The sequence below is a fragment of the Labeo rohita genome, unplaced genomic scaffold, assembly GCF_022985175.1.
Source record: "Labeo rohita strain BAU-BD-2019 unplaced genomic scaffold, IGBB_LRoh.1.0 scaffold_1910, whole genome shotgun sequence".
Lineage (NCBI taxonomy): Eukaryota > Metazoa > Chordata > Actinopteri > Cypriniformes > Cyprinidae > Labeo > Labeo rohita.
In genome coordinates this window covers 1-12,659 of record NW_026128122.1, presented here as the reverse complement: position 1 = coordinate 12,659, position 12,659 = coordinate 1, and the positions used below count along the sequence as shown (strand labels likewise).

The following is a 12,659-nucleotide window of genomic DNA, read 5'->3' as shown; positions in this document are numbered from 1 at the left end:
CAATGTTAAATTTCATGTGTTTCCAATAAAACACTGCCTGTGCTTAAAGAGCTTTGTTTAACTTATTCATGCAAACTGCGGAAACCTGTGATCCATACCTGTTCTTTACCTAATAACTGACAGTTACTAACATTGTCAAAGTAAATTCACAGACTTGACAAAACCTTTCAGATGTATAACACTGACATATGCAGAACTGTATGTGTCAAGCTATTTCTTTTATTGCACAATTTCCCCGCTTGAAAGGGAAAAACACATCATCAACGGAGACCTTAACTGGATTCCACTCTTCTTTTATTTTTTATCAGTTATGATAAAACTGACATGAGTTGTAGCAGAAAGGTGAAAAACCTTTAAACAGAAACAAAAATATAACATACGTAAATAAATTGCAAAATAAACTTGTTAAACAACCACTGCTTGTTATTCTGATTCTTTGTATCTGCTTTTAACATACAGCATTGTTCAGCTTCATTATTTAATACTAAAGTACACTTTTTTAGAGTGCGATCTGCAGCATAGTTTAGAAAATGTACTTGCATCCAGTTTCAGGACATGTACATGATCCTAACGATCAGGGCTGCGTTTCCCAAAAGCATCGTAAGCCTAAGACGTTCGTAAAAATGATCGTACGACTGATCTTAATATTACGGTCTGTTTCCCAAAAACATCGTAACTTAAGTAGCACTTGAAAATCTTCGTAGATCTACGAGTGCTCTGGAGTAATCGTAAAGCCTTAAGTGCATCGTAAGGAGACAGAGTTATGAGGGCTCCTGCTGGACAACCGGCAAATTGCACCTAAAATGTACTTCTCTTCAAAGTCATTTTTCATTTTATTTGTACGTATATTTTTATTCATTTCTATTTTCTACTCATTACACAATTCAATATAGAAATAATAACGAATACAGAAATAAAATAAAAATGACATAATAAATGTTAGAATGAAAAAAAAGTACACTGTTGTATATGGACATTTCGAGGGTAGTACAAATGTTGTATTTAACAGAAAATATTTAATGTGCTTTAAAGATGACACAAATAAAGGAGGAACTCAAAAAAATGTGACAATGACGAGCCATTCTACAGCGTGACATTTCAGCACTTGACCAAGGGATAGCGACTCCTAAGTAGCACTTAAAGCAGGGCTACGTGCAATTATGTTAAGTGCATTTTTGGGAAACGCACGTGAAACAATAACGAACGTTCGCAAAATGACTCGTAGAAAACGCTCTTAAGCGCTAAGATCAATCGTTATCGGGAAACGCAGCCCAGATTAGTCACACACGAACTTCAGAAATAAATCACATACTATCGTCATTCTATCAGCGATCGCAAACACAAAGAAAGATGTGCAAATCAAACACATGTAACTTAGTGACATTTATATTCGCTATACTAAACTACATTTGACTTGAAATAGCTAAACAATGAGGCCACAGTATGGCCTCGAAATCTCTCCGTGCCGAGCACAGACATTTTTTGCTGCGTCACGAACTCACTCGGCATCTGCCGCTACAACAGTCACATCCATCGGTTTACTGAATCGAAATTAAAGTTCTCACCGGCTGCCACTCCGGGATATGATGATGGTTTAAGCGTTTGTGCACTTTCCTTTCGTCCAGCCTTTGATTTCAGCAGAGAAGTTGCGTTAGCTTTCGGTTTCAACTGAGAAGTCGCGTCCGCGCCGCCTCATGAAACGTAGATTCCTTTCCTCCCGCCTCTCGCTCTGATTGGCTGACGATTTATTGATATTATTTTTTTCATTGATTTTAGTTTGACTTAACAGTATGCAAATATCTCTCCTCCTCCTCTTTATTTGAGTATAAGGATGAAAAGAAGCAGCTTGTTCTCACTTGTCTCACACCATGATCTCCTCATCTCTCTGGTTGTTGCTGCTGCTGGCAGCTGTTTCCTGTAAGTCTTTGTAGCTTCGTTAGAGATACTTCATTATAAAAACTCTCATGGTTATACATAATGTTGTCATATCTCTCTATATTTTCCCCTCAGGTGTCCACTGTGTTGAACTGACCCAGACTGATTCTCTTGTCTTAAGTCCTGGTCAGGTTTTGACACTGTCCTGTAAAATCTCTGGATATTCACTGACTGACAGCAGCTATTATACACACTGGATACGACAACCTGCAGGAAAAGCTCTGGAATGGGTTGGAGAGATAGGTAGTAGTGGTGGCACAAATTACAATGATAAACTGAAAAATAGATTTCAAATTACAAGAGACACTTCCAGCAGCACAGTGACTCTGCAAGGACAGAATATGCAGACTGAGGACACAGCTGTGTATTACTGCGCCAGAGAGAGAAAACACAGTGATACAAAACACAAGCAGGTCTGCTCAAAAACATCTTGAATAAAACAAGCAACAGAAAGTCAACTCTACATCTTATGGGACTACAAAAATGACTCATCTCATTTTAAAGATTTTTATTATTTTTTTTGTTTTGTTTTGTAAATGTAATTATTTAATTATTGTTTTATGTTGCAATTTGTAATATCAGTGTTTTACAGCCCAACAAATGTCTAAGAACTTACTTTTTTGGTGTAACCTAATACAGTCAACAAAGTTTAATCAAATTATAGATCATATTTTTGAATTCAGTAAGAAACTTAAGTAGAAGTTATCACATAAATCACATTTTTTAGATTACCAGTCATTTTTAAGCAGTAAAGTTATTCATCACTGATGCAAAAAAACTACTGATATTACGACAGGCTGATTTTAGCAAATCTGAAATATAATAAGAATTAATATGTTTTTTTTTTTCTTGCTAAGCAATGAAACATATTGCTAAGATTTTTTTTTTTTTTCACAAAGTAAGCCTTTCTGATGAAGGTCCAACAGAACCAGTGCTGATAGAATCACTGCTGTTGTTGCTGTCAGATGAAATGTCAACAATGATATTACAAATAACAGCTTTATATTTAATGTGTAATAACATAAAACATATTCATCTGTAGTGGAAAAAAACATGAAAAAAGGTTACATATACAGTACACTCTTAAAAATAAAGGTGCTTTAAAAGGTTCTTCACAGCGATGCCATAGAAGAACCATTTTTTGGTTCCACAAACAGCCATTCAGCCAAAGATTCTTCAGAGAACCATCTATTTATAAGAGCCTTCTTTTGCCATTTTGGGAAATAGAAAGGTTCTTCAGATGTTGAAGGTTCTTTATGGAACCATTTAGACAAAAAAGGTTCTTCTGTGGCATAGTGTACATTTGTCATTACTGGTGTGAAAAAAACACCTAATGTTGGTAATGTTTATGTAAATACCATATGCAAATAATAAGATGAGAAAACTAAAAAAAAAAAAATGTAAGAATGCAATTGGATTTTGCCCTCATTCAATTTAAAAGGAAAGTGTGATACCTTGTCAAATAATTCCAATATTATTGTTGTTTGAGCATGATTTAAGTAGTACTGTAGCTCTGTATGATTATGTAAATGTCCTGTTGCATATTTAAACAGCAGACATGAGTCAGTTTATACATTCATCTGATCACTAGAGGGAGTGAAGAATCACTTCAGTTCATTCAAACTGTGCTGTGAAACAAACCATGATCTCTTCATCTTTACTGTTGCTTCTGGCAGTGATATCCTGTAAGTTTAGTTTACTTTCTGTGTGATACATCATGTTGTTGCTAAAAAGCTTGTTAATTTTTTTTCAGTGTCATGCTCTTTTATTAACTGGTATTATTTTATTTGATACAGGTATTGATTCATATGAACTCACTCAGCCTGAGTCTCTGACTGTCCGTCCTGATGCCACTCTCACTATCAACTGTAAAGTCTCATATTCAGTTACAAGTGAGGCTACAGCCTGGATTCGTCAGCCTGCAGGAAAAGCTCTGGAGTGGATTGGAGTGATCTACTATAGTGGAGGCTTAGACTACAAGGATTCACTGAAAAGCAAGTTCAGTATCACCAGAGACACTTCCAGTAACACAATAACACTGCAAAGAAAGAATATGAAAGCTGAAGACACAGCTGTGTATTATTGTGCCAGACACAGTGACAGACGCCAACAGACTCCCTGTACAAAAACATCATCATCATATTACAAATTAAAAGTGTTTCTAATGATTTTCCTTTACAGTGTAATTTTCACAGAACAAAAGGTTTTCAAATTTCATAATGACATTATAGACATTAATTCAGCTCGCATCATTTGCAGGGCTTTGATATTTGTTTTAAAATCTTTACAATTATAAGTAAGAAATGAACTGAAAAAAGTGGTAAAGTCTTTTTAATTTTATTATGATTTGTAAACAAAAGTAGCTGGAAAAAAAAAATTCTTGTAAGCGTCATGATGACAATTTGATATGATGTAATCACTGGATGAATGTTACGGAATTGGTTATTCAGTGCTGCATTGAACATTACTGCAATTTATAGCAATTTAAAAGCTACACAACTAAAGGAAAATGTTTATATATAGCCACTCACCAGTACTAGTACATCTTCGTATATTATAATATTAGATTTTGAATGACATTACATACAATATTTCTACGAGCAGCATTCATGACATTGTAGCAGCTGAACGTCCTGTATAATTTGAAATGGCTCACATTTCCTTCTTCTTTTTTCCCTGTTGATGTGCTTTACTAGTATGTATGCAATCTATTTTGTGTATCAATAATTAATTTCCAGCTTTAAATTTCAATAATGTACTGTATATGATAATGCTGATGGGTCATTATATCTTTCAGTTGTTTTAGGTGTTAATGGTCAGAGCCTGGAGTCCATCCCATCAAGTCCTGTCACCAAAAAACCTGGAGAAACTTTGAATCTCTGATGTGAAGGATCTGGATTTGATTTTGGACAGTACAGCATGAACTGAATCAGACAAACAGCAGGACAAACATTAATCTGGATGAGGGTTATCTGGAATGACACCAGTAAAACTGTGTATGCTAAAAGTGTGGAGGGATGAATAGAGATCACTAGAGATAATTCAAACAGCATGGTGTATCTGAAACTCTCTGGTCTGACAACAGAAGATTTAGCTGTTCATTACTGCACAAGAAACACATAATGATACAGAAAAAGCACTGAACTGTACAAAAAAAAAAAAAAAAAAAAAAAAAAAAACAGACTAAAGAAAGACATCATCTGCTAAAGGATCATACACTGGATCAAATTTCCCCAGAAAATAAGCCATATAAATACCATGATCACTGATATGCCCTATATGATATTTGGATATTGAAAAAAATAACCCCCCAAAAATTTTATAAGTTGCATTACATATGTTGCATTGTTCATATCACAGTCAATCTTAAAATACACACAATGTCGTTGTTTAGCAGTTCTTTTGCATGGTTAAGGTGCCATATAGTACCACTGCCACACAAGAAACCATGTTTACTTAATTAAAGATTTTCTAACTCTCTTAATTTCCAAAAAGGAAATATTCCAGGGCCCCCACATGAGGCTTTTTGACTTCAGAAAAGCATAAATGATTCAAAACAGCTTTTGCCATTATAGCAAGTTGCCATTCATGGCAAACATATTAGAGTACAGTAACATATCTAAAATCTAAGGAGGAGAATGAGGTTCCTCTTATGGTTCTACATAGCACTATTTAACAAAAGTGCTGTATTTAGCACTTAAAGTGGTTGAATATAATTAACCACTTTTAGTGCCATTTAGCACCATTTTTGATGAGTGTTTTTTCCTAATCACAGCATCACAATCCACTTATCCATTCTAGTCAACACTGTCTTCTGACAAGAAATGTAAAAACAACAACACCTCATAATGCAAAGTCACATATAAAAATATGTATGTATTTGCTAGATTGCATATGCAGAACTGTATGCAAATATCCTTCCTCCTCCTCTTTATTTGAGTATTAGGATGGAAACAAGCAGCTTGTTCTTACTCGTCTCACACCATGATCTCCTCATCTCTCTGGTTGTTGCTGCTGCTGGCAGCTGTTTCTTGTAAGTCTTTATAACTTCTATAGATACTTTATAAAAATATATATATATATATTATATCTCTAACATTACCATATTTTTCCTGTCAGGTGTCCACTGTGTTGAACTGACCCAGACTGATTCTCTTGTCTTAAGTCCTGGTCAGGTTTTGACACTGTCCTGTAAAATCTCTGGATATTCAGTGACTGATCGCAGCTACTGCAGTGGCTTCATTCGTCAGCCTGCAGGAAAAGCTCTGGAATGGGTTGGAGTGATATGTGGTAGCGGTAACACATATCACAGTGATAAACTGAAAAGTAGATTTCAAGTTTCCAGAGACACTTCCAGCAACACAGTGACTCTACAAGGACAGAATATGCAGACTGAGGACACAGCTGTGTATTACTGCGCCAGACAGTCACAGTGACACAGAGCAGTTACTGCCTTATTCAAAAACCAAGTTAACAGTCAGCACACAGATACTGTTATTATTAATAGTGTCAGATCTAGATCTTTAAAAATGAGGATATGAGGTAAAATATTTAAATATTTAAACAAATGATTAAATAAACAATGAATTCATAAATTGTGCCAATAAACTGATACATATAGATTAAGAGTATTAACAACCTTTCAAAGCAGGTGAGTAATCATCACTCTTTGATATCTTCTCATTTTCTAATTTTCAAAAAAATTAAAAATAAATAAATAAATAAATAAAATAAAAAAATAAAAAAGCATAAAAAAGCATAAAACCTTAATCTCTGAAAACATTACATAATAATGTATGATTTTAAACATTACAATTCTTTTTCTTGAGTTTGAATGTGTGCAAAGGATTGTGGGTGCTTGAAGGACACAAAACCTTCAAAATACGCTGAATGAAGGACGCAAACTGAAGGTTGCCTTCCAAGGATCCTTCAGAATCGAAATGGTCTTTGACTGCATTTGATGATGCAGATATGTTCAATACTGTTACAAATGGTCCACCCATCTACACTGTAAAAAATAAAGAACACAATTTGTTGAGTCAGCTTAAAATAATTTGTTACCCTGCTGCCTTAAAATTTTAAGTTCAGTCAACTAAAATAAGTTTAGTCAAAATGTTAAGTCGTACTAAGTAACAACTCAGATATTTGTGTTTGCTAAAATTAACAGATGGGTAAGTAACCCAGCTGCCTTAAAATTTTAAGTTGATTCAAATTCAAATCAAATATCTAAGTATAATTTAACATTTCACGTTGAATAAACTTTTTTTTTTGAGTTGACTGAACTTAAAATTTTAAGGCAGCCAGGTTACAAATTATTTTAAGTTGACTCAACAAAGTGTTTTTTTACAGTTTACGCTCATGTTAAGCATTTATTTCAAATGCCAAACTTTTTTTTTTTTTTAATTTTCTAGAAAATCTAATTTAAGTTGAGAACTTCATCTGCAAGGGTTAACAATAAATCTCTTTTTGTACAAAGCTAAGTCATGTTTGCAGAGTGAAAAAACAAGGAAATTCCTCATTAACAAGGAAACTGATTTTGAAAGGTTATTTCTTTCTTTCAGTACTTAAGGTATTGATTTTATAGTTATTTTAAAGATTTCATTGTGTTTATAAGAATTTCTTTAAATATTAAACAACTACCAACTCAGAACAGTGTCATGAAGTAAAATATATAAACAAAAACTACACATGGACCACACAAGTTTAGTCAATGTTATAAACACTGAACATAATGGATCAGTTTCATCTCCTGTCTTCTTCTCTTGATATAATGTTTGCAGAATTGTATGCTCCTCCTCCTCTTTATTCGAGTATAACGATGAAAACAAGCAGCTTGTTCTTGCACGTCTCAAACCTTGATCTCCTCATTTCTCTGGTTGTTGCTGCTGCAAACATATTACAGTGATAAACTGAAAAGTTAGATTTCAAGTTACCAGAGAGTCTTCCAGTAAGACAGTGACTCTGTGAGGACAGAATATGCAGACTGAGGACACAGCTGAGAGACTGAGAGAAAACACAGTGATACAAAACACAAGCAGTTCTGTTCAAAAACATCTTGAATAAAAAAGAGCTATAAAATTCCCTCATACATGCTGTAAGAATACAATAATATTACCTCTTACCTCATTTTAAAGATTTGTTTTTTTACTGAATGTCATTGTTTATTTATTGTTTTATATTGCAATTTGTAACATCAGTGTTTTACAACCCACCTAATGTCTAAGAAATAACCTGCAGAACTTACTTATTGGTGTAACCTAATACAGTCAAGGTTTAGTCAGATTAGATAATATTTGTGAATTCAGTTAGAATCACATAAATCACATTTTTAGATTGCCAGTAATATTTTAAGCAGTAATATTATTCATCTCTGATGCAAAACACTACTGATATTATGAAACATATTGCTAACACTTTTTTTCACAAAGCAAGCCTTTCTGATGTAGGTCCAACAGAACCAGTGCTGATAGAATCACTGCTGTTGTTGCTGTCAGATGAAATGTCAGCAATGACGTTATAAATAACAGCTTTATATTTAATGTGTAATAACATAAAACATTTTCATCTGTAGTGGAAAAAAAAAAAATAAGAAAAAAGGTTACATATACAGTCATTTCTGGTGTTTAACTCTGGTAAGAAAAACATGTTGGTAATGTTTATGTAAACATCCTATGCAAATAATAAGATGAGAAAACTTTAAAAAAATATGTAAGAATGCAATTGGATTTTGTCCTCATTAAATTTAAAAGGAAAGTGTGATGCCTTGTCATGTAATCCCAACATTATTGTTGTTTGAGCATGTAGATTTGAGTAGTACTGTAGCTCTGTATGATTATGTAATGTATGTACAAAAACATCATCATCATATTACAAATGAAACAATTTCTGTTGGTGCCGATAGCCTAGTGAGCAAGGGCACAACATACAGGACTGTTGCACTATGGGTGTCTCAAGTTCAAATCTCAGCTTGAAGGACCTTTCCTGATCCCACCCTCCTCTTTCTGTCCCACTTCACTTCCTGTCTGCTCTCCACTGTTGTTTCATAATAAAAGGGAAAAACTAAATTAAATTTAAGTTTTTCCTTAATAGTCTGATTTTCACAGAAACACAAAAGGTTTTCAAATTTCATAATGACATTATAGACATTAATTTGGCTCGTACAACAAGTGCAAAAGTCCATAAAAAGCCTTATAATGAAGTAAATGCATCATTTATCAAGTAAGTAATTTATCATTTGAACCAATATGAAGAAAATAAACACACACACACACACAAAAATAAAAATAAATAAATAATTAAAAAAGCGTCATGATGACAAATTGATGTAATATATGTATAATCATTGGATGAGTGTTACTAAAAGGGCCAAAGTAATTTACAGATTTTTAAAAGTCACAGAACTAGTGGAAAATATTCTGTTGGTAGCCGCTCACCAGTCCCATAAATATTAATATAATATTATTTTTTTAAGCTCCATCCAAATGTAAATGACATTGCCTACATTATTTTTACCAGCAGCATTCAGTGACATTGTAGTTGAACATCCTGTATCATTTCAAATGGCTGACATTTCAGTCCCCTTTTTTCTCTTGATGTGCTTTACTAGAATGTATGCAATCTATTTCAATTAATAATTAATTTCCAGCTTCCATAGAAACAGACTGGCCCATATGTCCCCAGAACATATACTGTTTAAATAATCACTGATATCTGCCCTGAATGATATTCAAAAAAAAAATTACCCAACAAAGTTAATCAAGTTGAATCACATGTGTTGCACTGTTCATACACAATCTTGAATCATATTTAGTGGGTTGCATATGCAGGACTGCATGCAAATATTCCTCCTCCTCCTCTTTACTTGAATAATAAGATGAAAAGAAGCAGCTTGTTCTCACACGTCTCAAACCATGATCTCCTCATCTCTCTGGTTGTTGCTGCTGCTGGCAGCTGTTTCTTGTAAGTCTTCATAACTTCAACATATAATTCATAATACAAATACTATGGTTATACATAATTATATTTGTAACATGATCATATTTTTCATATTTTTAAACATTTTTCCCCCTCAGGTGTCCACTGTGTTGAACTGACCCAGACTGATTCTCTTGTCTTAAGTCCTGGTCAGGTTTTGACACTGTCCTGTAAAATCTCTGGATATTCACTGACTGACAGCAGCTATTACACACACTGGATACGACAACCTGCAGGAAAAGCTCTGGAATGGGTTGCAGCGATATGTGGTGGTGGTGACATGTATTACAGTGATAAACTGAAAAGTAGATTTCAAGTTACCAGAGACACTTCCAGTAACACAATGACTCTGCGAGGACAGAATATGCAGACTGAGGACACAGCTGTGTATTACTGCGCCAGAGAGAGAAAACACAGTGATACAAAACACAAGCAGTTCTGCTCAAAAACATATTGAATGAAACAAGCAATAAAAAGTCCCCCATACCTATTGTAAAAATATAAAAATGACTCTTACTACATCAGTTGTTTTGCAGGCCAACAAATGTCTGAGAAATGATCTGCAAACTTTGTTGATGTAAGCTAAATGTACAATCAATTTGTTTTAATCAGATTAAATAATATTTTAATTTTGAGTTACCACATAATATGAAGGACAATTTTAGATTACATATAACTATTTGCTATGTATAGTCAGTAATAAAGTGAAAGTTAAAGTCAAAATTATTACTTTTTGATGAGAATACTGCTGATATTACAATAGAGGGCACTCTCTGCCTTCATGAAAAACAGATTTTAGCAGATCAGGGATGTTGAATGATTAATGCAACATAAAACATATTGCTAACATAATTTAATAATTTATAGTCTTTCTGATGTAGGTCCAACAGAACCATACTTTCAGAATCAGTGTTATTACAGTCAACTAAAACTAAAACCAAAAAAAAAAAAAGTAAAAAAAAAAAAAAAAAAAGAAAACCATTATTACTTGAAATACATTTTAAGCAAAGTGAAATATGTAAATATGTAAAATAAAAAATGTTTTGATATAAGCAATAAATTATATTTTTTTGTCACTTCTAGGTGTTTAGCTGTTGTTAATTTTTTTATTGCAGTCACAAACTGTTTACATTTTCTGCTCATAGACTTTATCCATGTAAATAATAACTTTATTAAATTCAAAACTAAAAGCCTTGTTTAAAATAATGTTCAGGACAGTGTGATGCATGTAAAGTTCATTAACAGATCTGTATGATTATGTAAATGTCCTGTTGCATATTTAAACAGCAGACATGAGTCAGTTTATACATTCATCTGATCACTAGAGGGAGTGAAGAATCACTTCAGTTCATTCAAACTGTGCTGTGAAACAAACCATGATCTCTTCATCTTTACTGTTGCTTTAAATGTCATGCTCTCTTATTAACAAGTATTATTTGATTTGATACAGGTATTGATTCATATGAATTCACTCAGCCTGAGTCTCTGACTGTTCGTCCTGATGCCACTCTCACTATCAACTGTAAAGTCTCTTATTCAGTTACAAGTGAGGATACAGCCTGGATTCGTCAGCCTGCAGGAAAAGCTCTGGAGTGGATTGGATTGATCTGGAGTGATGGAAGGTTATTCTACAAGGATTCCCTGAAAAGCAAGTTCACTATCACCAGAGACACTTCCAGTAACACAATAACACTGCAAGGAAAGAATATGAAAGCTGAAGACACAGCTGTGTATTATTGTGCCAGAGAAACACAGTGACAGACACCAACAGACTCCCCTGTACAAAAACATCATTATATTGACTTTACAGTATTTATCATGTTTTGTCTTTCAACTGATGTTCTCCAAAACAACAATTACCTAATAAAATAAACAAAATAATTAGTTTCAATAAAAAGTCAATATAATCTATTATATTTTGCATCACTTTGCTCTCTTCTCATAAAAGATAAAAGTTTTGCTGTTTTGCTGTCGTCTCAGAGGTGGGATAAAAGTTTCCAGCACTGTTTGATCAGCATTGAGGGTTTCATCAACAGATCTGTGTCAGTCAATGAACTGAAGTGATTATTCTGTCTGTGTGATGTGAGTCCAGGAGGTTTATAAGAGATGTGAGCTGCCTGATTAAACACCAACAGATGACACTAATCTATCACTTCAATTTATACTGTTGTAAGGCTATACTGAATTTGTCAAAACTGATTTTCAGTGGTTTTAAACACTTTCCAGGTTATGCCCTTCAAAACTGTACTGTGAAGGCAAAAAAAAAGTTCTGCCATATTATATATTTATAATATTCCTATTTGAATTTAATATTAAAATGAAAAGCAGTTATTTTAAATAACATACATATAAAAGTAATACAATGCACAAAATGACATGCATCTCTAACAATAGAAAAATAATGGTCTGTTTATATAGATCAAACATTAATCACAAAAATCTTAATCTGGACCAAATATCTGTCATTTTATATCATCAGTTCTCTGATTCGAATATGCAAATCAACTTACTTCTTTAAATGTGACATGCATCTTTGTGATCTGAACACACATCTGAAATCTGGAAACAAAGACTGTCTTTCTGGTTTGAACTTACCATACACCATGTTAAAAATGTTTTTTATATTTGTAATTCTGACAGTTTTACCACGTAAGTTACTACATAAACAACAATATTGCAAAAATGTAAGATTATACTTCATTACATGTAATATTGTTTCTTTTTCCACAGGTATTGAATGTCAGACATTC

The 12,659-nt window shown here is 33.4% G+C and overlaps 3 gene segments (V, D, J or C); all 3 read left to right on the top strand.

Moving 5' to 3' along the window:
- Positions 1-3,497: 3,497 nt before the first annotated feature.
- LOC127159109 (Ig heavy chain V region 5A-like) lies at positions 3,498-4,818 on the top strand. The segment is given in 3 exon segments: positions 3,498-3,620; positions 3,732-4,055; positions 4,733-4,818. Coding segments are annotated over 3 exon segments (453 nt in total).
- Positions 4,819-5,912: 1,094 nt separating this feature from the next.
- Positions 5,913-6,371, top strand: LOC127159110 (Ig heavy chain V region 5A-like). The segment is given in 2 exon segments: positions 5,913-5,968; positions 6,055-6,371. Coding segments are annotated over 2 exon segments (366 nt in total).
- A 3,474-nt stretch (positions 6,372-9,845) lies between these two features.
- Positions 9,846-11,587, top strand: LOC127159108 (immunoglobulin heavy variable 4-38-2-like; the record flags this gene model as incomplete). The annotated part of the segment is given in 3 exon segments: positions 9,846-9,894; positions 10,008-10,214; positions 11,360-11,587. Coding segments are annotated over 3 exon segments (484 nt in total), but the record flags the coding sequence as incomplete, so codon positions are not given.
- Positions 11,588-12,659: the final 1,072 nt, after the last annotated feature.